Raw genomic sequence first — 26,759 nt, forward strand, 5'->3', positions numbered from 1 at the left:
GAGAAAAAATTGCCTTAGGAACTTAGATTAAACAGCAGAAGAGCGATGGCTAGAGTTGTCGTCATTGTGAGAGCTGAAAACTGGATGTTGGAAGCCGGAGAGGCAGAAACGGTGTCTCCGTCTGTGCTGAGCGTAAGCTGGGCTTCTGGGAACCTAATGGGGAAGCAAGCTCTGTTGGGTGTCTATGCTATGTGTGAGCCCCTTACCTGGACAGGGCGGGATGGAGCAGTTCTGTGCTTGCGTCTCGGGGCCAGCGCAGGGGAGGCCCTGGTTGCGTGGCGGTGGGTTGACGCAGGCCCGGGTGCGGATCTGGGTGCCTTGGCCGCAGGTGAGGGGGCAGTCGGACCAGGGCGACCAGGGCGTCCAGGCTCCGTGCACTGTCAGGAAGGAGAGGAGGGAAACTCAGCCAGGAGATCCGAACGACAGGCTGCGGGGGGGCTCTGCGTCGCTCGCACCCCTTAACCCCGGGATACTTTGACAGTGAGATAGTAACATAGCTTGCTGGTCTAGCATCCTGGCCCCCAGTGTCCTGTTCTCACAGTAGCCAACTGGACACCTGTGGAAAACGAGCAAGCAGGACTCGAACACAACTCTCCTCTCCTGTGGCTTCCAGCAACTGGGATTCAGAAGCACCTCTGCCTCCAACTGTGTAGGCCAAACACAGCCATCCTGGCTAGGAGCCATCGATAGCCCTTTCCTCCTCCATGGAGTTCCCCAATCCTCTTCTAAAGACTTCCAGGTTGGCAGCCATCCCTGCCTCCTGTGGCAAGGAGTTCCACAGTTTAACTCTGCACTATGTGAAGAAGGACTTTCTGTCATCTGCCCTGAATTTCAAAGTTTGGTTGGATACCTACCAGTTCGTGTTACAAGAGGGAAAGGAAGCATACTCTTCATTCTCTCCATAATAATAATAATAATAATAATAATAATAATAATAATAATAATAATTTTATTTGTATCCCGCCCTCCCCAGCCAAGGCCAGGCTAATATCATAAAAACAACACAATATGCATAAAAACAGACATCAATTATTTAATGAATAATTTTATAAACTGTCATGTTGCCTCTCTGCCCAACCTGGAGAGACTTGCAGTTCAGGCTTTCACTCTTCATCCTAAAACCACTCTCCTGCTAAATAAAAAAAATCCTTCCAGTAGCACCTTAGAGCATAGCTGCCAAGTATCCCGTATCCGCCGGGAAAACCCCTTTTTTCTTACCGTTTCCCGGCGGTCTCCCGTTTGGTGAAAAATCCCGGTATTGTCCCTTAAATTGGCTTCTGCCCTGCGGCCATTTTCCTGGTGCCGCTTTGCCCTTCTATGGGCACCAAAAAATGGTGGCGCCGGCGCCGGAAGTCGCTTTTACGTGTTTCCGGTCATGCGCGGAAGCGACTTCCGCCGCCGCCATTTTTTGGTGCCCATAGAAGGGCGTCACGCAACTTACGGTCATGCGCGCGCTGCCGATCCCGGATCTTTACGACCCGGACTTGGCAGCTATGCCTTAGAGACCAACTAAGTTTGTCATAAGTATGAGCTTTCGTGTGCATGCACACTTTTTCAGATACACTGAAACAGAAGTCACCAGACCTTTATATATAGTGAGAGGGTGGGGAGGGGTATTACTCAGAAGGGTGGTGGGAATGGGTGATTGGCTGACAGGTGTGGTAATAATAATAATAATAATAATAATATTTATACCCCGCCCATCTGGCTGGGCCTCCCCAGCCATTCTGGGCGGCTTCCAACCGAATATTAAAAACAGTACAGCATCAAACATTAAAAACTTCCCTAAACAGGGCCGCCTTCAGTTGTCTTCTAAAAGTAAAATAATTGCTTATTGCCTTGACATCTGCTGGGAGGGTGTTCCACAGGATGGGTGCCACTACCGAGAAGGCCCTCTGCCTGGTTCCCTGTAACCTCACTTCTCGCAATGAGGGAACCACCAGAAGGCCCTCGGTGCTGGATCTCAGTGTCCGGGCTGAATGGTGGGGGTGGAGACGCTCCTTCAGGTATACAGGACCGAGGCCGTTTAGGGCTTTAAAGGTCAGTACCAACACTTTTAACTGTGCTCGGAAACGTACTGGGAGCCAGCGTAGATCTCTGAGGACCGGTGTTATGTGGTCTTGGCGGCCACTCCCAGTCACTAGTCTAGCTGCCGCATTCTGGATTAATTGCAGTTTCCGGGTCACCTTCCAAGGTAGCCCCACGTAGAACGCATTGCAGTAGTCCAAGCGAGAGATAACCAGAGCATGCACCACTCTGGTGAGACAGTCCGCAGGCAGGTAGGGTCTCAGCCTGCGTACCAGATGGAGCTGGTAGACCTGTGGATCACTGTTAACGACTGCACATGGTCTTACAGGAAAAAGCAAGGGATGAGATGGCCCAAAATAGCTTTATCATGTATAATGAGATAAGAATCTAATGTCAGTGTATCTGAAGAAGTGTGCATGCACACGAAAGCTCATACCAGTGACAAACTTAGCTGGTCTCTAATATGCTACTGGAAGGATTTTTTTTATTTTGTTTCGACTACATCAGACCAACACTCTCCTGCTGTCACTGGCAGGTGTACCAGCTTGAATAAATATTGGGGAGCCCAGGCAAGCCCTGTCCTGCATAATTGATCACAAGACACCATCCACTTTGGGGTAGCCTGGCCCCCTCAAATATTTTATTGGTGGGCCAAAGGGACCTGCCCCCCCCCGGAGTCTGCTCCCATGGCCACTGCCCCCCTCCCTGCTCTATTATATTCCTAGCCTTCAGCTTTCCTCTCTCTTTTCACAACCCTTTTGCCACATTCCCCTGCCTAGAAAGGGCTCTAAGGTCCCTCTTGTCCACAGGTCTTCTATGGGTTTCCCCCTTTGCAAACCAGCTCGTCATGTCCACCCATAAAACATCAATTGCATTTCAACAGGGACAAATGTCAAGTTCTACTTTAGGCAGGAAGAACCAGTTGCACCGATAAAAGATGGGGGACACCTGGCTTGCCAGTAGTCCATTTGAAAAGGATCCCCTAGGGGTCTTGGCTTAACAAAAGTCAAGCGTGTGATGCAGCAGCGAAAAAGGCTAATGCTGGTTTCCTGTGCTGGCTGGGACTGATGGGACGTGTAGTCTAAAAACATCCGGAGGGCACCAAGTTGGCAGAAGTCTGTTTACGTTGACTGATGCCCAGGTTCGGCTGATGAAGGAAAGACTCACCTGCGCAGGCGATGTCCAGGCAATAGACGCCCTCTGGGGTGCAAATACTGGGGAGAAGGAGAGAGAAAAGGAGTCAGCGATTGCCAACAGGCTAACAGCCCCTCACCTAGCTTCCAATCTCCGGCCACCTCAGAAAATGGCAACTTAAACGGCGGGATTTGTCATCTTTCCGCAGGGCCTGCAAGACAGAGCTGTTCCGCCTGGCCTTTGGGTTGGACTTAGTCTGACCCCTGTGTTTTCCTCCCTCATGGCTTGGATTTATGGAATACTTAAAATGCCTTATGAGGAACGGCTTAGGAAGCAGGGTATGTTTAGCCTGGAGAAGAGAAGGTTAAGGGGTGATATGATAGCCATGTTCAAATATATGAAAGGATGTCATATAGAGGAGGGAGAAAGGTTATTTTCTGCTGCTCCAGAGAAGCGGACACGGAGCAATGGATTCAAACTACAAGAAATAAGATTCCACCTAAACATTAGGAAGAACTTCCTGACAGTAAGAGCTGTTCGGCAGTGGAATTTGCTGCCAAGGAGTGTGGTGGAGTCTCCTTCTTTGGAGGTCTTTAAGCAGAGGCTTGACAGGCATATGTCAAGAATGCTTTGATGGTGTTTCCTGCTTGGCAGGGGGTGGGACTGGATGGCCCTTGTGGTCTCTTCCAACTCTACGATTCTATGATTCTAAATCAGGCTGCATTTTAAATTTTAATACTGTATTTTAATTAATTGCTTTTTATGTTTTATTGTAATTTTATTGGTGTGAGCCGCCCCGAGCCCGGTTTTGACTGGGGAGGGCGGGGTATAAATAAATAAATTATTATTATTATTATTATTATTATTATTATTATTATTATTATTATTATTATAAAAGGAGAGCTGACATGCCTGTCGAAGGCATGGGGTGTGGGTGGGTGTTATAACACTTCATGTCATTGCGCCATCTAGCCCAGGAGTGCCTGCTCTGACTGGCAGCAGCTCTTCAGAGCCACCTGGAGAGAAATAGTCCTTAAAAGAAAAGAGGCTAGGAAACTAGGAAGTAGGATTCGAACACAAAGGCAATAATCAATCAATATTACACGGGACTCCGCTCTCTGAGTCGAGGGAGGCACTCACCATTGCTGGCACTCTCCCAGGAGCCAGGTGCTCCCCAGACCCATATCCTGACCCTCTCGCAGGCACAGAGGGGGGCAGGCGCCTGGGGCGCAGGGGCGAGTCTGCAGCTCCTCCTTCAGGCACTCAGCAGCCCAGGAGCCGGACGTGGGGGTCCTGGAGGGGGGAGGACAAACAGGCACCCTTCACCGCGTGCTGGGCCAGAAGGAAACAGACCCCCAACCCCAGGGAATCCAATTCATTTTAATTTATTTGTTCCGTTGCATTTGTCTCCTGCTTTTTTCCTCCAAGCAGCTCCAAGGTAAGTCGCCTCGAGCTCCCTGGAGGAAAAGGCAGGATTTAACACAATCCAGCAATCCATAGCACCAGGAACAAGGTTCTGACGGATCGCACACAGCATGCTATTATTTGAAGGAGAACTACGTGAAATTGATTTACAGGTGGTCTTTATTTAACTCTGAGTAGACTTGCTAAGATGTACAAGGCAGAATCAGATAAGGGCTGGAGGTTCAAAGAGGCGGTTGTGGACTTGTAAAAGGGTAAAAGAGTATTGGGAAATGACCCAAAATGAATCGAAAAAAATGTTTACACCTTTCTAAAAAACAACAACCCAGAGTCCTTTTTGTTGGGGATAATTCAGATGGAAATTCCCAGGTGTCCAAAAAGGTTATTTATGTGTGCCACTACTGCGCCCCGTGTTTTGTGAGCCCCAAAATGGAAAACAACTTAAGAAGAATGGCAACTTAAACTGTTGGAATATGCGCAGCTTGCGGATCTAACATAGAATAAGAGAACAAGAAGATCATTCATTTAAAGAATATTGGAAAACCTTTATTGAATATATGGGGGATAATTGTGTACACTTGAAAACGCTGCCAGCATTAAGATAAATCCAACAGTGTAAATAAGTTTTGATGGGTGTAATAATGGAATTCTGAATGGCTTCGTTTATATAAAATATGCAGGGATTTATGCTATGCAAAATGAACCATGGAAAGAGAAGAAGGGAAGTCGTGGATATTTTAAGGTCGTCTAAATCAGGCACCCCCAGACTTCGGCCCTCCAGATGTTTTGGACTACAATTTCCATCTTCCCCGACTACTGGTCCTGTTAGCTAGGGATCATGGGAGTTGTTGGCCAAAACATCTGGAGGGCCGCAGTTTGGGGATGCCTGGTCTAAATGAATATTCTAAATGGTAAAACAGAAAGTGTAATAAAAATTATTCACGCACACACAAAAAACTTTCTGACAGTAAGGGCTGTTCAGCAGTGGAACAGACTCTTCTGAGAGATGGGGGACTCTCCTTCCTTGGAGGTTTTTAAGCAGAGGCTGGGTGACCATCTGTCATGGATGCTTGAGCTGAGATTCCTACATGGCAGGGGGGTTGGACTAGATGACCCCCCGGGGTCCCTTCCAACCAGGGGCGTAGCAAGGGGTACGTTGGGGGCAGGCTGCCCCGGATGCCACTCTGGAGGGGGGTGGCACTCGGCGCCCCACCCCCCACCCCGCGACTCCCAAGCCGAGCCCTGCCACATGGTAAAAAGCATCGCTCGGTGGCTGGCTCCTTGCTCACTTGCTCAGCCGGAGAGCACGTTGCTTCTTCCCGCTCGGGCGGAGGCGAGGGGCAGGCCAGGGAGGGGCGTCAGCGGCGGCCGCTGACGCCCCTCCCTGGCAAGCCCCTCGCCTCCGCCCGAGCGAGGAAGAAGCAAAGTGCGCGCCGTGCAGGTGAGCGAGGTAGCTGCGGAGCGAGGCTTTTTACTGGGCGGCAGGGCAACAGCGCCTCCCAAGCCACAGTAATAAAACAAATAGTTACAATAATACAAAAATAAACAAAAATAAACATCACTATTATTACATTTCATTAATTCCATACGATTTATAATGGACCCGCCTGAAATGAATGCACTTTTCGACGATATTCTAATTTTCCGAGTTTCACCTGTCTGATTCCCTGAACGATACCTGAAGCGGGTGTGCAGGCCGTTCCCGCAGGTGACGCTGCACTGGGACCAGCTGGACCAGAGACTCCAGGCGCACTCGCCGGGGGCGCAGGTGTGGTTGGTGCAGAGGAGCCTCCCCCCGGCGCAGGTGCAGTTGTCGCAGCCGTCGTCGCGGACGCTGCCCGGAGCCCAGCTGTGCCCCTGGGCATCGGTGCACTCGCAGTGGGCAGGGGGGATGCAGGCGCCGTCCTGCTCCAGCGTCCCTGGGGGAGGGGAGCAGGGGGGGGAGCAGGAAGGGGAAAGCAAGTGAGGAAGAGGGCTGAGACCCACAGACGGCTGGAATCAGGGGACTGGAAAGACCGGCTCTTCCCATCTCCCCCCTTCTCCCTTCCTGGCGCCCTTACAAGGAGCACTTATCCTTGCACCCTGCCCACCTTCGCCAACCTGGTGCCCACCAGATGCCCCCAAGGGGAGCTCGAAAAGTGGGACCTTAGCACAACACCTGCCCTTTCCTCCCCTGTGACTCCCAGCAACAAGATATTCATAGAATCATAGAATTGTAGAGTTGGAAGAGACCACAAGGGCCATCCAGTCCAACCCCCTGCCAAGCAGGAAACACCATCAAAGCATTCTTGACATATGCCTGTCAAGCCTCTGCTTAAAGACCTCCAAAGAAGGAGACTCCACCACACTCCTTGGCAGCAAATTCCACTGCCGAACAGCTCTTACTGTCAGGAAGTTCTTCCTAATGTTGAGGTGGAATCTTCTTTCTTGTAGTTTGAATCCATTGCTCTGTGTCCGCTTCTCTGGAGCAGCAGAAAACAACATTTCTCCCTCCTCTATATGACATCCTTTTATATGTTTGAACATGGCTATCATATCACCCCTTAACCTTCTCTTCTCCAGGCTAAACATACCCAGCTCCCTAAGCCGTTCCTCATAAGGCATCGTTTCCAGGCCTTTGACCATTTTGGTTGCCCTCCTCTGGACACGTTCCAGCTTGTCAGTATCCTTCTTGAACAGTGGTGCCCAGAACTGGACACAGTACTCCAGGTGACGTCTGAGCAGAGCAGAATACAGTGGTCACACGTCCTCTGAGACTGGACACAGAACAGAGCCACGGGGGGTGGGGGCCACGGACAGCCTCCTCCTCCTCCGTGAATTTTTCTAACCCTCCTTTAAAGCCATCCAAGGTGGATATAGCACCCTTAAGAACAGGGGTCAGCAAACTTTTTCAGCAGGGGGCCGGTCCACTGTCCCTCAGAGCTTGTGGGGGGCCGGACTATATTTTGGAGAGGGGGGTGGAAATGAACTAATTCCGCCGGCCGGTTTTGGAAGGTGATTGGGCCCAATCTGGCCCCTGGGCCTTAATTTGCCTACCCATGCTTAAGATTAAGAACATTGCCGGATCAGGCCAACAGCCCCACTTAGTGCCTCATCCTGCTCTCACAGCGGCCAACCAGAGACCCTAATAGGAAACCTGCAAGCAGGAGTTGAATGCAACAGCAGGGGTAGGCAAACTAAGGCCAGGGGGCCGGATGCGGCCCAGTCGCCTTCTCAATCTGTGCACGGTCCGGGAATCAGCATGTTTTTACATGAGTAGAATGTGTCCTTTTATTTAAAATGCATCTCTGGGTTATTTGTGGGGTGTAAGAATTCGTTCATATTTCCCCCCCAAAATATAGTCTGGCCCCCCACAAGGTCTGAGGGACAGTGGACCGGCCCCCTGCTGAAAATGATTGCTGAACCCTGTGCGAGAGCCACTCTCCCCTCCTGAGCTCTCCAACAGCTGCACAATTTGCCGTTTTCTTGCTTTACAAAGAGCCCCAATGTTACAATTGCAACAGAACAACTTGGGACCAGTTTGCCCGTGATCTCGCCTTAGTGCACATGCGCCCGCTTGTTCTGCAGAACTCGCATCGTTACACATAACCCCCCGTTCTGCATTTGTAGCAACTTGATCTTTTAGTGTGCCCTTGGGAACTCCCTGCCTCTTGACGTCAGGCAGGCGCTCTTTACGGCACCTACTCAAAGCATTATATTGTTCAGGCGACCCTGCTGAGATTCTTAGAAAGGGGATTAGAATTCCAACCCATTTTAACATTTTAATTTTCGGCCTGTTTTAAACCATCGCTGCGAATTTCCCTTGATGGTTTTATCGCTTTATCTTTTTTTTTTTGGTAGACCCCCGTGAAGTTTTCCCCCACCATCCAGTGGCGTATGAAATTTACGGAATAAATAAAAACGAAAGAACAATTGGGGAATATTCCCCGTGTCTAAATGTACCATGGGGCAGGCAAAAGAACATTGCTTACCCTCCGGGCACCGGCAGCCGGGCTCACAAACCTCTCCGTCCTGGCAGGCGATGCCCTCCTGGAGGTCCCAGCAGTGGCGTGGGCATTCATTGGCACAGCCCACCACGAGCATCTCTGGGGGGCAGCCCTCCTCTGCTGGGAGAGAGCCGCCTGTTATCTTGCTGTGGTCCAGGGAGGGGAGTTGGGTCTTTGGGGAGGGGGCAACTCTCCTCTTCCCCCCAACTTACCGCAGGGTTTGGGGTTGCAGACGCGCACTTGGTACTTCTCCCCAGGGCAGTGGCGCCCTCCGTTCTTGGGCGGGGGGCTGGCGCACATCCTCGTCCGTGACGAGCGCCCCCCACCGCAGAGGCGGTCGCACCACGACCAGGGGCTCCACTTGGACCAGGCACCGTCCACTGCACAGGGGGGGACAAAGGGGGGCTGAGAGGGGGGGCTGTCTAGGGTGGGCCGGATGGACATGCAAAGGGGACGGGCTCTGAGCCATTCCTCACCCTCCCCTCCACATCCCAACAAATGCCGATGCACCCAAAAGCCAGCTCATCTTCGGAACTCCTTGCCACAGGATATTTTATTTTGTCCCTTTATTTTGGCGTTTTAACCCCACCTTTCCTCCAAGGAGCTCAAGGTGGCACGCCCAGCTTCTCCTCTGCATCCTCACAACAGTCTGCGAGGGAGGCATGGATGAGAGTGAGTCAATGACCCGAGGCTTCACGGCTGGGTGAGGGGGATTTGAACCCTGGTCACCCAGGTCCTGGTCCAACACTCTCTAACCCAGGCATCCCCAAACTGCGGCCCTCCAGATGTTTTGGCCTACAACTCCCATGATCCCTAGCTAACAGGACCAGTGGTCGGGGAAGATGGGAATTGTAGTCCAAAACATCTGGAGGGCCGAAGTTTGGGGATGCCTGCTCTAACCACTGCACCACACTGGCTCTTGGGGTGTTTGGAAGTCTCGTTCCCAGAGGCTGGATTGTGGAGAATTGCCAGAGAGGGATCTTGCCTTTTAGCTCTGGCCCTGAATTTCCCTGGGGGAAGCCAGCCAAATCTTGAACTCGGGGACTGGCTGACCAGAGGAAAGAGGCACCTGGGCAAGTTGTAATAACTCAGAAGAGCATGTGCTGGATCAGGCCAAAGGGGCCCCATCTGGTCCAGCATCCTGTTCTCACAGGGCCCAGATACCCGTAGGAACCTAGGAATCTAGACAGACTGCCCTTGGTGTTGGAGGTTTCACTCATAACAACATAAGGAGACCTGGCTGGAGCAGGCCAATGGCTCATCTGGTCCTGCATCCTGTCCTCACAGGGACCAACTAGATGCCCATTGTTGGAAACCTGCAAGCAGGATCTGAGCACAAGAACAGCCCTCTCCTTCCGGGGTTGGTCTTCAGCTGGTCTTCAGAAGCATGTGGAGTCAGAGCACAGCCAGCCTGGCTAGTTGCCCTCCATCGCCCTCTCCTCCTCCTCCATGAATTTGCCTAATCCTCTTTTAAAGCCAGCTGTGTTGGTGGCCATCCCTGTGGCAGGGAGTTCCGCAGTCTAACCATGTGGTTATAGCGTGATGAGGGTGAAAAAGGCCTTTCTCTGTCCACTTTCTCTACGCCATGGAGAACTCGAGGGGAGACAGCAGGACCTGCGTGCGACTCCTACCTTTGCAAGCCTGCAGGTTGCAGAAGCGCCGCTCCGCGTTGGCCGTCAAGATATCTCGGCACCAGTGCCCTCCTTGCCCCGGTGGGTTGTAGGTCCGCAGGCGCTGCTGCTGGCCCACCCCGCAGCTGCGAGAGCATGCACTCCAGGGAGACCAGGCGTTCCAAGTGCAGTTCAGTCCCAGGCACTCCTCGTCCTGGCACAGGGGGCCGTCTGTGGGAGGCAGCAGAAAAAGGCAGAGGGTCATTCTGCGCCATCGCTTTTAAAAGAGCCTGCTGCTGGATCAGGCCAAGGGCCCACCTGGACCAGCACCCCGTTCTCCCAGTGGCCAAGCAGGTGCCCGTTATGGGAAACCCGCAAGCAGGATTCGAACACAAGAGCCTACTCTCCCCTCCTATGGTTTCCAGCAAGTGGAATTCAGAAGCATCGCTGCCTCCAGCTGTTGAGGCAGAGCGGAGACATCCTGGCTCGTGGCCATTGCTGACCCTCCATGAATTTGCCTAATCTTCTTTTAAAGCCATCTAGGCCGGTGGGTACCTCTGCCTCCTGTGGGAGGGAGTTCCACAGTTTAACAAAGAGCTGCGTGACGATGGACTTCTTTTTATCTGCCCTGCATTTTCCAACATTCAGCTTCATTGGATGTCCACGTGTTCCCAGTCTTATGACAGGAGAAAAACCTTTCTCCATCCCCTTTCTCCAGGCCGGGCATCATTTTATAAACTTCTACTATGTTGCCTCTTAGGGGCTCATCGAAACTTCCTTCTGTGCTGTTTTTCTAGGCTTTAAACGCTCCACAGCCGAGCATTTTTGCTTGTGTGCCGGCGCTTTCCCTGGGAAAACTCCTGTTTTTTACTGCTGAATTGGAGCGAGTGGCAATTGGATTTTCTGCAAAATGCTGGGTTCCCCCCCCCCCCCTGATTCAGTGGTAAAACAAGAGTTTTTCCGAAGAAAGCAACAGGAGAAAAAACGAACAAAGAAAAAACACGGTGCCTGGAAAGCACAGTGCAAAAGGAAGTCTGGATGTGAACTTACTCGCTTTTTCTGTAAACTGAAAACCCCCAAATGCTGCTTCCTTTACTTATAGTTGCTCCACCCCCTTGATAAGTCCAGGGGTCCTTTCCTGATCCTTTCATAGAATCATAGAATCCTAGAGCTGGAAGAGACCACAAGGGCCATCCAGTCCAACCCCCTGCCGAGCAGGAAACACCATCAAAGCATTCTTGACATATGCCTGTCAAGCCTCTGCTTAAAGACCTCCAAAGAAGGAGACTCCACCACACTCCTTGGCAGCAAATTCCACTGTCGAACAGCTCTTACTGTCAGGAAGTTCTTCCTAATGTTTAGGTGGAATCTTCTTTCTTGTAGTTTGAATCTATTGCTCCGTGTCCGCTTCTCTGGAGCAGCAGAAAACATCCCCTTCTCCCTCCTCTATATGACATCCTTTTCTATATTTGAACATGGCTATCCTGAGTTCATTCTGTGCTTTAGCTTTTCTGACTTTGTCTCTACACGTGCTGGCTATATGTTTGAATTCCTCTCTGGTGATTTCCCCCTTTTCCCATTTTTTGTACATACCCCTTTTAAATCTCAACTCAGCTAAAAGTTCTTTAGACAGCCACCCTGGCTTCTTTAGGCACCTTCCATGTTTCCGTTTCATTGGTATTGCCTGAAGTTGTGCTTTTAATATCTCCCTTTTAACAAACTCCCAACCATCATGAACTCCCTTCCCTTTTAGTATTTCTGTCCATGGGATCTCACCCAGCGTTTCCCTTAGTTTTCTGAAGTTGACTTTCTTAAAGTCTAGGATTTGAGTCTTACTATGCTTGGTTGCTCCTTTCCGCTTACAATCATAGAATCATAGAGTTGGAAGAGAGCACAAGGGCCATCCAGTCCAACCCCCTCCCTAAGCTCCCTAAGCCGTTCCTCATAAGGCATCGTTTCCAGGCCTTTGACCATATTGGTTGCCCTCTTCCGGACACGTTCCAGCTTGTCAGTATCCTTCTTGAACTGTGGTGCCCAGAACTGGACACAGTACTCCAGGTGAGGTCTGACCAGAGCTTAAACTCCAGAAGAGCATGATATCACTCCCACCGAATGCTCCTGCCACTTCTACCCCACTAACCAGGTCATCACTATTGGTTAGGACCAGATCTAAAATGGCTGATCCTCTTGTTGCTTCTCCCACTTTCTGGACAATGAAATTGTCTGCAAGGCCAGTGAGGAATCTGTCCGACCTTATGCTCTTGGCTGAGTTTGACAATCCCAACCCTACAATACTCTTTTTGGGGTGAGGTAACCAGAACTGTGCGCGGCAGAACTCCAAATGCACCATAGATTTGCGAAACGGCATGATGATGTTGGCAGTTTTATTTTCAATTCCTTTCTTAAGGATAAGTAGTGTGGAATCTGCATTTTTCACATCGCGTCAACCTCTTTATTGGGCTATCCACCCTGATCCCAAAGGTCTCGTTCCCGGTCTGTCACTTCCAGTTCAGACCCCGTGAGAAATTAAGATTCTTTGCCCCAGTGAGCATCACTTTGCGCCCGCTGCTGCTCTGTCCCAAGTGGGGAAGGTCTTCCTGTGTTATTCAGCCCACCCACTAACCAGCAGGCGTGAGCCCCGAGCCCCGTTCCTAATAACTATAACAGTAATTCCATCATTTGTACCCTGCCCACCTGGCTGGGTGTTATCCCAGCCCCTCTGGGCGGCTGGCTCTGGGTTCCTCACCTGTGCACTGGGGCAGGTTGCATTCTCGCTCCTGGAACGAGTCCCCCGTGCAGTTGGCCCACCCTTGGCAGAACCGCATGCGGGTCTTGAGGGCCGGGAGGTCGGGGTCGCTGCAGGTTTTGGAGCAAGGCGTCCAGGGTGACCAAGGGGTGAAGCTGTCCTCCTCGGAGCCTGGAGAGTGGGGCAGAGGAGCGGCTTTGCTTTCTGGGCTGGGGTGGGGTGGGGTTCCTCTGCCTCCCCAAAGGGAACAGGCCGAGGAGAGGGCTTCTAAACCAGACTTTTGGTCCTCCTCATTCCTCTCTCCCCACCTTACCTGGGACGACAGAGATGGGCTCTTTTGTGGGTCCAGCCACCGCTGTGAAGAAGGAGGAAAAGAATATGTTGGGGTTAACCAATGGTGGCAGACTTCACACAGGTTCCCGCTTGGAGAAAACCACCTCCGTGATGATTTGTGGCAAAACCAGGGGCCAGGCAGCTGGTGCACTGACCGGCTGCATGCCGTTGGGCAGAACGAATAATAATAAAAATAATACCCTGCCCATCTGGCTGGGATTCCCCAGTAGGCTCCGAGGGCCTTCTGGCGGTTCCCTCACTGCGAGAAGCCAAGTTACAGGGAACCAAACAGAGGGCCTTCTCGGTGGTGGCACCCACCCTGTGGAATGCCCTCTCACCAGGTGTCGAAAAGAAAAACAACTACAGTACCTGACATTTAGAGGACATCTGAAGGCAGCCCCTATTTAGGGAAGCTTTTAATGTTTAACAGACCAATGTATTTTAATATTTTGTTGGAAGCCACCCAGAGTGGCTGGGAAAACCCAGCCAGATGGGTGGGGTACCAATAATAATAATAATAATAATAATAATAATATATTATTATTATTATTATTATTATTATTATTATTATTATTATTATTATTATTTCTTCTCTTTCGGCAACTCTTGACCTGAAATGCCTAGCAAAAATGCTTCTGGATTTTTCACAGGGAACCAGGCAGAGGGCCTTCTCGGTGGTGGCGCCCTCTCATCAGATGTCAAGAAAGTAAATAACTATCTGACTTTTAGAAGACATCTGAAGGCAGTCCTGTTTAGGGAAGTTTTAAAGGTTTGATCGTGTTTTTAATGTCCTGTTGGGAGCCTCCCAGAGTGGCTAGGGAAACCCAGCCAGATGGGCGGGGGTATAATAATAATAATAATAATAATAATAATAATAATAATAAAAATTAGGCACCTTTGCTCCTGACTCTGCCCTCTTACCTTGGCAATCCAGCGTCTGACAGTACTTGATGTCCAACCGAGGGCCGGCGCAGTCCTTCCCGCCGTTGGCAGGCTTGGGGTTGGCGCACTCTCGCGTCCTGGTCATGTTCCCCAGCCCCCCACAGGTTAAGGAGCAAGGGGCCCACGGGCTCCAGGCTGAGAAGCCCCCATCCACGGGGCAGCGGGAGAAAGCGCAGGCGAGCTGCCCGTTGCGGCAGGAGCTGAATGGAGGAGATGCGACAGTCAGGATGGGTCCCCAAGTCAGCAGGTGGCCCCTGTAGGTTCCTTCCAACAGTTCTAAGATAATCCTCAACTGCTGCTTTAGGGGTTGTTTTTAAAAGTCTGGAATGGATTAACCCGTTTTTGCATTATTCCTCTAGGGCAGGCATGTCCAACAGGTAGATCATGATCTACCAGTAGATCACTGGATGTCGGTGGTAGATCACTGGTAGATCAGTGGCTCCCCCCAAAGAAGCTAACAAACTTTGGCTCCCCTAAAAAAAAGCTCAACATCTTTGCCCTGCACCCCTAAAAAACAGGGCTTCTCTCCCCCCCAAAACTCAACAACTTTGACCTTTTTCCCTAACAGGGAAAACAGGGTTTTCGTTCCTAAAACAGCTCAGCATCGCTTTCCTCCTCCCTAAAGAACAGGCATCCCCAAACTCGGCCCTCCAGATGTTTTGGGACTACAACTCCCATGATCCCTAGCTAACAGGACCAGTGGTCAGGGATGATGGGAATTGTAGTCCCAAAAACATCCGGAGGGCCAAGTTTGGGGATGCCTGCTAAAGAAGCTCAACAACTTTGACCTGAACCCCCCCAAAAGGGGGTAGATCACTGCCAGCTTTTAACTCTGTGAGTAGATCGCAGTCTCTTGGAAGCTGGCCACTTCTGCTCTAGGGAAAGCGCGCCTTGGTTTTGGAACAGACTTCTGGAACGGATAAAGTTTGAGAACCAAGGTACCACTGTATAAGGCAGCCTCTTGAAATCCTATGCAGATGTGAAAGCCGATGGCAAACCAGCAACCAACAGCTGTCAGGCATAATAATAATAATAATAATAATAATAATAATAATAATAATAAATATTTATTTATACCCCGCCTTTCCCCCCTTGCTGGGCTCAAGGTGGCTTACAAATAAAAAGAATATTCATCATTAATTGAATTAAACTATATGCATATATAAAATTTGTTCCAAATAATTACAAAAACACACACAATTATTTTAACAAGCTGGTGTGCAGCCGCGAGGAATGCCAGGGGGCAGCGGCATGTGGGATGAGACACTTTCTGCTCGTCTTTCAGGCTGCAGTGGCACAGGTGAGGCTTCACCCGTGAGCTGGGCATGGAATCAACGGTTGAAATCTGGCCAAGCTCACCAGTTGCTGCAGGCGGAATAGATGGTGGTGTTTGGGGCAACCTCTTCTCCTGGGGAGAGCTGCTGACCCTGAGCTGTGAGGATGACCAGAGCGGGGCTGGGGTCCGAGGAGTGGTTCCAGAACATCTTGAGGGCGTCTTCGGTCAGGATGCAAGGGCACTCCTAAGCCAGAGAGAAAGAGAGTGGACTTGTAAATATGGTCTGAAGCTCATCATAAAAAAACTAAGATCATGGCCACTGGTCCCATCACCTCCTGGCAAATAGAAGGGGAAGAAATGGAGGCAGTGAGAGATTTTACTTTCTTGGGCTCCTTGATCACTGCAGATGGTGTCAGCAGTCACGAAATTAAAAGACGCCTGCTTCTTGGGAGAAAAGCAATGACAAACCTAGACAGCATCTTAAAAAGCAGAGACATCACCTTGCCTACAAAGGTCCGTATAGTTCAAGCTATGGTTTCTCCAGTAGTGATGTATGGAAGTGAGAGCTGGACCATAAAGAAGGCTGATCGCCGAAGAATGGATGCTTTTGAATTATGGTGCTGGAGAAGACTCTTGAGAGTCCCATGGACTGCAAGAAGATCAAACCTATCCATTCTTAAGGAAATCAGCCCTGAGTGCTCACTGGAAGGACAGATCCTGAAGCTGAGGCTCCAATACTTTGGCCACCTCATGAGAAGTGAAGACTCCCTGGAAAAGACCCTGATGTTGGGAAAGATGGAGGGCACTAGGAGAAGGGGACGACAGAGGACAAGATGGTTGGACAGTGTTCTCGAAGCTACGAACATGAGTTTGACCAAACTGCAAGAGGCAGTGGAAGACAGGAGTGCCTGGCGTGCTATGGTCCATGGGGTCACGAAGAGTCGGACACGACTAAACGACTAAACAACAACAAAAACTCCATGGTGGATATCGCCCCTGGAAGCAATAGCAGTAAAGGGGAAAAAAAAACCATGAAGATGATGGACAGAGCGAGAGAGAGAAATTCAGAGGTCCCCACCTGGACGCAAGCCCCTTTGTGCTGGTAGGTCCCCACGGGGCAGTGGCACCCTTCCTCACAGCCGTCCGAGAAGCAGTCCATCCGGCGGGTGAGATGGGCGCAGCTGTAGGGGCACCCCTCTTCCTTCAGGCATTCCCGGTACAGACGCCCCACCGGGCAGCCGACCTCTGAGAGGATGGGAGAAAGAGCGCAACGGTGACTGGAGGCCCTTCTCTTGGTCCCTTGGTGAGGACCAGTGCTGGATTTATGTATAAGCTAAACAAGCTCTAGCTTAGGGCCCCACTCTCTTGGGGGCCCCCAGAAAATTTAAAGGGGAAAAAAACCTGGCCGTACATTTCCAAAATATAAGATAAAAAACAAATAAAATAAGACCTACATACAGCAAGGGTGTTTGTGTGTTGTGTAGGCTCCTGTGATGTAAGTTCTGGGCCCTGCCTGCTAACCTGCTCCCTAAAATATCACTAGTTTCCTCCTTTCTATATATAGGATGCCTACATTCTGCTATTTATAATTATTAGTAGTTTGCATCATATATCACCTATTTGCATCACCTATTATTATTTCATGTTATGGCAAGTTTCTAGAGACTAGATGATGAGTCTTTGTACATGGTGTTTCTAAAGGAACTTTTGTTATTGCCAAATGCCAATTGCATTATTAAGTTTCTTCTGAATAAAAAGATCATTTTAAGTTAGAGGTTAGTAATTACACTGGGGAACAATTTTTTTGTTGCATTGACATCTGCAGTTGTTCTAACCTAATTTCAATGTGCTGATTTCATATCTGAAGTCGGTTTTGTTCTGTAGCTCTAGATTTTTTGCAATTCATGTTTTTCACTTTTCACCCAAATATTCGTTTTTCACAATGCAAGAATTAGATATTTTATTAAACACATAGCCAAAGTAGTACAATATGATTATAAATGTAAGTGACTTATATAGCATTGACTTATATACATTTTTCATACCTGCAACTGTACATAGAGATACATGTCATTTTCAATGCTATACATGTCATGTTCAATGCTATGTAAGTCACTTACGTGTATAATCATATTGTACTACTTTGGCTATGTGTTTAATAAAATATTTAATTCTTGCATTGTGAAAAACAAATATTTAGGTGAAAAGTGAAAAACATGAATTGCAAAAAAAACCCTAGAGCTTACAGAACAAAACCGACTTCAGATATGAAATCAGCATTGAAAAAACATATAAGAACAGTTGAAAACTCTCATGCAAGAGAAAAGTTTCGAGGGAGGGATCCACCGACTCACCAAGGCACACTTGAGTGTTGCAGGTCTTGCTCTGGGCAGCCAAGCCCTGGCAGTCGGGCTCCCGGCAACGGCGGATCCGCATTTGCTCCCCTCCTCCGCAGGAGACACTGCAGGGCTCCCAGGGGGACCAGTCACCCCAGGCTTCCTCCTCTGTGGGGACACGGAGGAGGCAGAGGTCAAGGGAAGGAAGGAAGGAAGGAAGGAGGGAGGGAGGGAGGGAGGGAGGGAGGGAGGGAGGGAAGGAAGGAAGCTCTCTCTGGTGCCACCTCTGCCAACCAGGTGCCCACCGGAGGCTTTTGGCTACAACTCCTTAAAAAAAAACTTTATTGCAAAACGATTTACATTTAACAACACAGACAAATAAAGACAATACCTAGATGACAACTCAACATTAACTACCGTAGCAACTCATCATCTAACACAGGCATCCCCAAACTGCGGCCCTCCAGATGTTTTGGCCTACAACTCTCATGATCCCTAGCTAACAGGACCAGTGGTCGGGGAGGATGGGAATTGTAGTCCAAAACATCTGGAGGGCCGAAGTTTGGGGGTGCCTGATCTAACACATGGATAGGCAAACTGAGGCCCGAAGCTGGACCCGGCCCAATCGCCTTCTAAATCCGGCCCGTGGATGGTCCGGGAATCAGCGTGTTTTTACACGAGCAGAATGTGTCCTTTTATTTAAAATGCACCTCTGGGTTATTTGTGGGGCATAGGAATTTGTTCATCCCCCCAAAAAATATAGTCCGCCCCCCCCATGGTCTGAGGGACAGTGGACCGGCCCCCTGCTGAAAAAGTTTGCAGACCTGACCCCTGCTCTAACATCACACACACTTTTGACTTCCGATTCGCCTCATTGCGCTTTCTACATATTCTTAACCTTTACACGTCTCTGGTTATATCTCTTAAGTATCCATAAATTTTTCTGCATTCATAGTTTTCCTGAATATTCAAGATTCAGTCTAGAGACCTGCCGGGAGATTTGCATTGTCACAATACCGTTTTAGATATTCTTCAAATGTAATCCATTCTTTTACACACTTTCTGGTTTGAGTTTCCTCTCATTCTCCCCGTCATTTCTGCAAGTTTCCAGGTATTCTATAATCTTCACCTGCCGGTCAAGCTTTGTAGGAATCGAGTCACATTTCCAGTTTTTTTGGCTACAATTCCCAGGTAGTCAACCTGTGCCGACCCAAACCCATTCAGGCTTGCGGTCAAAACACCGCTCTTCAGGGCCACATCCTACAGTTCCCAGTGAAGGGGGGCTGATTTCGAAACCACTCTGGGAACTGTAGCGCTGCGAGCGGAAGCCATGCCTGTTTAAAGTGGTATTATAGTGCTTTAAATCGATGGTCCGGATGCGGCCGAAAGCTTGATCTCTGCTGTGATGACGATGATGCTGATGAGGGTTATTATTAATTAAATTTGTATCCTGCCCTATACCTGCAGGTCTCAGGGTGGTTACAACATAAAACCGCAATATAAAAACATAAAATACATAATAAAAACAAAAACAACCCAATAATCTCTCTCATCCCCCCCCCCCGAAAGGGCTTTCCCTCCCTCTTTTCTTGCTGTACACTCCATAAACCTGCGCTGGAAATTCTCCCAGTTCTCTAGAGCAGATTTAGGGGTCGTGGCAACACACAAAGGGAGTGGAGAATCTTGTTCCATGACGGCAAAAACTCATTTGAATCCCGCCCAGAGCCAGCCTAAGTCTCTTGCTGGCACGGAGGCTGTGCCAAGGTGGAGTGTGCCCTGGTAAGATTAATCAGAGCGGTTTACAATAGTCAAAATGAAACAAAACTGGAATTTATTATTATTATTATTATTATTATTATTTTAAAATGTTTACAACAGAAAAGTGAAAAACACATCACTTTTTATTATTTTTATCACATTATTATTATTATTATTATTATTATTATTATTATTATTACTACTACTACTATCATCATCCCGTCCTCCTCACCTGGGCAATCTTGCTGGCTCTGGCAAGCTTTCTGCTGCTCCCTGCTGCCCAGGCACCCCCTGCCTCCGTTCTGGGGGGCTGGGTGGTTGCACTCGCGGAATCGGAACTCGGCTCCCTCCCCACAGCTCTGGCTGCAGGGCGACCACGGCCCCCAGGGGCCCCAGCCCCCATCCAGGCGGCATGAGGGGTCCACGTCACATTGCAGGTGCCCGGCCACGCAGGTGCTGGGGGGAGAAGAAATGGGGCAGAGGGATGCTAAGGGCCGGGCAGACATACACCATTCACATTTTATTTTTATGTACTTAAAATGTTTCCATTCTGTGTTTTACATTGTTCAGTTTCTGTCAATTGGTTCTCATGGGAAACTTACAGATTCTTGCTTCACACAATTAACTCAAGGCAGTATCAATTTACTCTTGGCAGAAAGCCAAGGTCTGCCTGGCCTGGAAACTACTCTCTGATTGGTTAATGACCAGCACTGAACTCTGTTATCTAGGAATGCTAGCACAGATGTTTCTTGTTGGGTGTTAGGAGTGCTGCGTATGGTTGGAGAGAGAGAGACAGAGAGGATTTATTTTGCTTTGCTTTGTATGCAGAAACTCTGCTGCTTTTATTTTCTTTTAATAAATCCTGTAAAAAGTTATTCTGCGTCTAGTCATTTCTACCTCAACTAGCTTCTGCGCTGTGCAGGAAAACTCTGCTACGTTTGGGCTACGTTTCCACGAGAAAAAGAAGAAGAATCTCTAAGTGGTTGATAAGCTGCTTTGAAACCCAAGCAGAATGTCACAAAACGTCTGAATGAAACATTACGAATGAAAAGCAAAGTCGGAATTCCATATATAACTGTTCTGCATTTGTAAGAAACAGATATTTCACTTTGGAACTCCCTGCCTCTTGACAGTCGGCAGCCTTCACTGTACACTTTTGGCGCCTGCTAGAAATGTTTTGGTTTAGACAAGGCCACCCAGACATCTAGAATGTGGGCAGGTGTCTTGGTCTGGTTTTAGCATTCCTGAGTTTTAATTTTGGGAAGGTATGGAATTGTTGTTAATTGTTTTTTTTAATCAATAAACTTACTGTTTTCTTTTCTTTTTGCAAACCACCTTGAGGTTTGTTTGTTTGTAAATGATTTTTATTAAATTCTTAACAATGAGTACATAAAACATTGTATTTCCAAAACAGGAGCTACAAAACCCCCCAAACTGGAGTTTCCACAGTAGTAACACACAAAAGAACTGATTTGGTGTTAAGCCAGCAAAACATACCGAATCATAAATTAATGGGACAAACTAATTGAACTGCCAAGAATATATATATTAAATCACGGTGCACATAAAAAATGAAAGAAAACCAAAGTATGGTGCAAAATCCTAAAATAAATAGTGCTTTGAGATGGACTGAAGCAATTAAAAAGTAAGTGCAGATTTGAGGGAAAATATCGCCCTCACTTGAGTAAGAACTCCTTTCATCAGCTCAATCCTAAATTTCAGTTTAGGGCTAAAGGTTTAAGGCAGGCATCCCCAAACTGCGGCCCTCCAGATGTTTTGGCCTACAACTCCCATGATCCCTAGCTAACAGGACCAGTGGTCGGGGAAGATGGGAATTGTAGTCCAAAACATCTGGAGGGCCGAAGTTTTTTTGGGATGCCTGGTTTAAGGCTTCATCCGACACACACAGAGAGAGACTTTAAACCATGCATTTCAGCAAATACGGATGTTAAGGTTTTTATCCTAAAAGTGATATTATTATATAACTTGTGCTCTCGTTTTGCATTTTTATCCTGCGAACTGCCCTGTGATCTTTGGAGAAAGGGCGGCAGACAAATTTAATAAATAAATAAATGAATGAATTTAAACCTTAATTCAGAATACAGTGGTACCTTGGTTCCCAAACACCGAAAACCCACAAGTAAGCGTTCTGGTTTTTGAATGTTTTTTGGAAGCCACACGTCCAATGTGGCTGTCGGCTATTGTTTCCGGGGCGCCTGCACCAATCAGAATCTGTGCCTTGGTATCCGAACATTTCAGAAGTCAACCGGAATTCCGGAACGGATTAAGTTTGGCGCTTTTGTTTTTGCTATTTATTTTGCATTTTTTGTTTTTGAGGCTTTTTCGGTTAATTTGTTTGTGTGACTGTATGGAACCCAGTTCAGCTACTGATTGATTGATTGATTGATTGATTGTGTGACTGTGGAAATGGATAAAAGACCCCCATCAAACAATGACCATCATCAGTCCAGGTAAGAAAAAAAGAATAATTTTAATTTTTATCATCTACAATACCGTTTTATTTATTTTATAGTACAGTACCGGTACATTGATTATTGCTTTCATTTTATGGATCAATGGTCTCGTTAGATAGTAAAATCCATGTGAGATTGCTGTTTTAGGGGTTCTTTTTAAAAGTCTGGAACAGATTAATCCATTTTGCATTACTTTCCATGGGAAAGCGTGCCTTGGTTTTGGAACGCTTTGGGTTTGGAACGGACTTCCGGAACGGATTAAGTTTGAGAACCAAGGTACCACTGTGTTTATATAATTATGCCAGCCATTCCATGCCAAGAGCTGGTGCCAGAAGATTGCTGTGTTCAGCTGCACTCATAAAATCTATAAAGTCAACCCAAGTTGCAGTGAAATGTAGGTGCCCTCCCCAAAAAACCAAAGGGTGTATAAATCTTACGAAATAAACCAAATAAAGTTATTAAAAGCATCATTAGCCTGCCTTGGCTAGACTCACCAGTTCTGGCAGGGTCCGACCACTGTCTCCCCAGGTTGGACGTACTCCCAGGGGGGGAGCCCTGACCACAGAGAGAGATTCCGTCCTTCTGGGACACCTGCCAAGACGGGGGAAAGAGAATAATTCAGAGTTGGCGGTTTCTTCCTGCTCCCCTTGCCCTCCCTGTGCGAATCAGGCCCCACTCCATCTTGAATTCCCTCCTCTAAAATGATCGCCAGTCAGGCCCGCCCAGTGCCAGTTGCTCCCTGGAAGCCCAGCGAACTGGGCTGGGAAAGGTCTGTGGCTCAGTGACAGAGGTCTGTGGCTCTGCTCAGTGACAGAGCAGCTGCTTGGCATGCAGAAGGCCGCTGCTTCAATCCCCTGGAGAGCTGCTGCCAGCCAGTGTAGATAACACTGAGGTAGGTGGACCGGCTGCCTGACTCACTATAAAGCAGCTTCCTATGCTCCTAGTAGTTCGGTGATAGAACACGTGCTTGGCATGCAGAAGGTCCGCAATTCAATTCCCCCAGGAAGGGCTGGCAATGCCTCCTGTCTCAAATCCTGGAGAGCTGCTGCCAGCCAGTGTGGACATTACATAGCTAGACGGGGCAATGGTCTGACTCCAAACAAGGCAGCTCCCTTTGTTAAATGAGCCCTTGATTTAAAACAATGGGGACTAGTGTCTTGCTTGTTGCTTTTTGAATCCACAGCTCAGCTGCTTTGGCATACAGAAAGTCCCAGGTTCGATCCATGTTGGCATCTCCAGGTATGGCTGGCAAAGACTCCTCTTTGAAAAATACCCAGAGGGCCGCTGCTGTCAGTCATGATTGCAGACAACATTGAGGAAGATGGAGCAAAAGAAGGGCAATTTCTTCTTTTTTTAACGTTTTATTTTGGCCAAGTAATAATCATAAATCAAGAAGAATAAAAATGTGCACCCCACCACCGAGACCATTCCATTGTAACTATCCAACCTCCCGAAATTTCTGTGCCTCTTGCAATTGTTTGAGCATTTTAACAATACAAATTCTACAAACACCCTCCATATCTCCTCAAAATCATTTCTCCCGCATATTTGTGGAGTTTGTAAGCCAAATCGTTCTTAAACTGGACTGTTCTTAAACCGAGGTACCACTGTATTGTTTTATTGCTATGGCTGATGCAAATAAGAGATTCATTCATTCACTCACTCACCCAGCCAAGTGTTCTGATACTTGCAGCGGCAGTGCGCTGGCGGGACGCACACACCATCCTGGAGCAGCTGCCCGCCTGGGCAGGCGCACGAGAGCTGGCACTGGGGGCTGTCCAAGCAGCTGGTGTCCGGGTGCAGGTCCTCGCAGGTGCGCGGGCAGGCCTTGCCGCAGGGGAACGACACCTGCCCCCCGCTGCAATCTGGGGGACCAGAAAAAAGCCACTCGGATCTCTCTGCGCACCTTGGGGGCGATCTTTCACTCCGCGTTCCCACCCTCCATTCACCCTTAGAATCACGGAAGGGACCCCCAACAGCCATCCCGTTCAACCCCCTGCGTGTTTTGTTTTAAAAAGCAATTCATTAAATTTTCCAAATAAACACATTAAACACATTAAACAAAACAAAACATTCAAAAACAAATACAACACACACAAATTATCTCTTTTTAACAATTATTCCCATAACTCTAATTCCCAATGCTCTGCCGAGCTTGACTTCCCTCCCTCCCCTCATTTGGTTTTCTTTCCAACTCTTATCTCGCAGTTCCTTGTTTCTGATTTAAAGTCATTTCGTAGGATTTATTTCAGTCCTGCAAGTGTCTTTAAACTTCTACAGTTCTTTTCCATATATTCCACAAATTTACTCCAATCTTTTTGGAACTTTGCCTCCCCCTGGTTTCGGATCCTGCTAGTCAGTCTTGCTAATTCCGCATAGTCTATCATTTTTGTCTGCCATTCTTCGATCTTTGGTAAATCCTGAGTTTTCCATTTTTGGGCTAACAAAGTCCTAGCCGCGGTTGTCGCATACAAAAATAATATATGACCCTCCTTTGCAATCTCCTGTCCAATAAGTCCTAATAGAAAAGCTTCAGGTTTTTTGGGAAAGGTGTATTTAAAAATCTTTTTCAATTCGTTATATATCATTTCCCACTGCGTGTTTTGTTTTATACTTTCTGGACGCCCCGTGACTATATTACGAAGTCTTGGAGTTCTAGGTGAATAAAATCAAGCGCGGCTGGGAATTGTTTCTTTTTGTGCTCCAATGAATTTCTGATCTTTTTTTAAAGTGTTTTTATTTATATTTTATGGGAAGAATTTCATTTATAAAAAAGAGGGATGAAGAAAGAACAAGGTAAATGAGAATAAAAGGAATAGAAAAATACTCAATTACATTTCTATACATTAGTCTACAGATGTGTAGGGTCTTATTATTGTAATGCAAATATCTTTAACAATAACCTATTATAGTCTGGATAAACTCGTTTCAATGTCATTATATGTCTCCAAAGAAAGTTGGCGTCTATGGGCAGTTGGTTCGTATACTACCAATATGGTCGTACCTTGAATCCCGTACCTTGAATCCCGAACGTACTCAGACGTTTTGGCTCCTGAACACTGCAAACCCGGTATTTTTGGAAGCCGAACATCCGACAGGGCTTCCGTGGCTTCCGATTGCAGCCAATCAGAAGCCGCGCTTTGGTTTCTGAACGTTTTGGAAGTTGAATGGACTTCCAGAACGGATTCTGTTAGACTTCTGAGGTACCACTGTATTGCCATACTGCCAAGACATTGATTAAGGGGAATCTTCTATCTATTTTCCCCGTTCATCAATATCAATCTCTTAAGCCACCATTAGGGCAGGTAGGCTGAATTTTCGCTCTCCCATTGTCACTTTCCATGCAACAAGCTATAGAGTTCAAATGAATATTCACCTCTGAAAATCTTAAATTCCTCCGTAATGTATTATTGATTTAATCCAACGCTTTCTCCCCAAACTTACTAACTGTGGGCCAGTGTAAAGCAGGACTTCAAAGGAGCCTTATCCGAGGTTCCGGTCGCGCCACGCGGCCATTCAGTCGGGGTTTAGTTCAGCGGAGCTAAACCCGACGCGTCAAGGACCGGGCGCCCTGCTCCGGCGCAGCGGGCGCCCTTAGAAATCTCAAGAGGGGCTTCTTGAGAACGTGGACGGTCCGGCAGCGCAGTTTTGCGGGCTCCCCCCTCCCCGGAAAGGCTTAATTTTGAGCCCCCGAGAGCGAGGGGGTTGGAGCTGCAGCGCTATGGCGGACGCAGCACTCTCCTTGACAGCGTGAAGCCGCAGGACTGAATGGCAACAGCGGGCGATTCTTCCTAACGAAAGGCTAAAGAATGTACCGTGAGTACTTTGAACATTAATCTGACTTAATTTGGAGTAAATTGGCCACGGATAAGGGGTTTAAAAGAAGGAAGCCAGCCCCTATCTACTGATTGAAGCGGAGGCAGCAAAAGTTACTGAGGGGGGGGGGAGACGATGGAGAGGGGGGGGGAGACGATTTAGGTGTACCCAGAGAGCAATTAAGTAATTAAGTACCGTGTTTCTCCTTTTTTAAGACGTAGGCATAATATAAGACATAGCAGGATTTCTAAGCAATTGTGCGATATAAGCCATAACCCGAAAATAAGACATAGTGATAGACCCTTCCCCCCTCCCGCCAGCAAACTCCCCCCCCCTAAAAATCTCTCCCCATTTTGCTGTCGCTCCAAAGACACGTATTTCTTTTAAAAGCTTGTAAAAATGCACCGAAGAGCCATAGCTGCTGGTTGCTGCAGACTCGTGATTTCCCCTCCCGTTCGATTTTTTTTTTTTTAGCTAGGCTGTGTGAGTGAAGAGGAGAAAAGTGGCATTTGCGGTGGGGAGGAGATGAAACAGGAGGAAGAAAAGAGGGGCGATTGAAGACGCTGCCTTCCCCTTTAGGGAGAGACTCTGTGTGCGCGTCTCTCTCTCTCTCTCTCTCCCCTGCGTGTCTCTCTCTCTCTCTCTCTCTCTCACACACACACACACACACACACACACACACAGAGCCCACCTCTCGCTTCCCCCCACCTTCCCCCCTTTTAAAAACCTTTTAAAAAGTGAGGATTCTTTTTCTTTCTATTGCTTGTCTGTAGAGCTGCCCCTTTAAGGATTTTTACTGGTACCGGGATCGCTGCCGGTGGCTTCTCGCTGTTTAGGAGCTGCTAAAAGTTAACATTTTGTGGGTAAGAGAAGCAGTTAGGACCAGCAGATTATCTCA

At 48.2% G+C, this 26,759-nt stretch overlaps 1 protein-coding gene across 1 annotated transcript in view; it reads right to left on the bottom strand.

Moving 5' to 3' along the window:
* The window catches only part of LOC118092051 (SCO-spondin-like), a 187,176-nt gene that overhangs the window by 25,241 nt on the left and 135,176 nt on the right, over window positions 1–26,759 (bottom strand). Inside the window, exons 77-91 of the mRNA XM_060281073.1 lie at window positions 23,713–23,939; window positions 22,540–22,636; window positions 19,804–20,027; window positions 17,832–17,981; window positions 16,556–16,722; window positions 15,561–15,721; window positions 14,181–14,401; window positions 12,927–13,121; window positions 10,202–10,411; window positions 8,783–8,950; window positions 8,556–8,687; window positions 6,263–6,503; window positions 4,303–4,455; window positions 3,196–3,242; window positions 207–377 (exon numbers count right to left, since the gene is read on the bottom strand). Coding sequence (XP_060137056.1) covers window positions 207–377; window positions 3,196–3,242; window positions 4,303–4,455; window positions 6,263–6,503; window positions 8,556–8,687; window positions 8,783–8,950; window positions 10,202–10,411; window positions 12,927–13,121; window positions 14,181–14,401; window positions 15,561–15,721; window positions 16,556–16,722; window positions 17,832–17,981; window positions 19,804–20,027; window positions 22,540–22,636; window positions 23,713–23,939 — 2,564 coding nt within the window. The remainder of the gene's footprint in view (window positions 1–206; window positions 378–3,195; window positions 3,243–4,302; window positions 4,456–6,262; window positions 6,504–8,555; window positions 8,688–8,782; window positions 8,951–10,201; window positions 10,412–12,926; window positions 13,122–14,180; window positions 14,402–15,560; window positions 15,722–16,555; window positions 16,723–17,831; window positions 17,982–19,803; window positions 20,028–22,539; window positions 22,637–23,712; window positions 23,940–26,759) is intronic.

The sequence above is a fragment of the Zootoca vivipara genome, chromosome 12 (genome assembly GCF_963506605.1).
Source record: "Zootoca vivipara chromosome 12, rZooViv1.1, whole genome shotgun sequence".
NCBI lineage: Eukaryota > Metazoa > Chordata > Lepidosauria > Squamata > Lacertidae > Zootoca > Zootoca vivipara.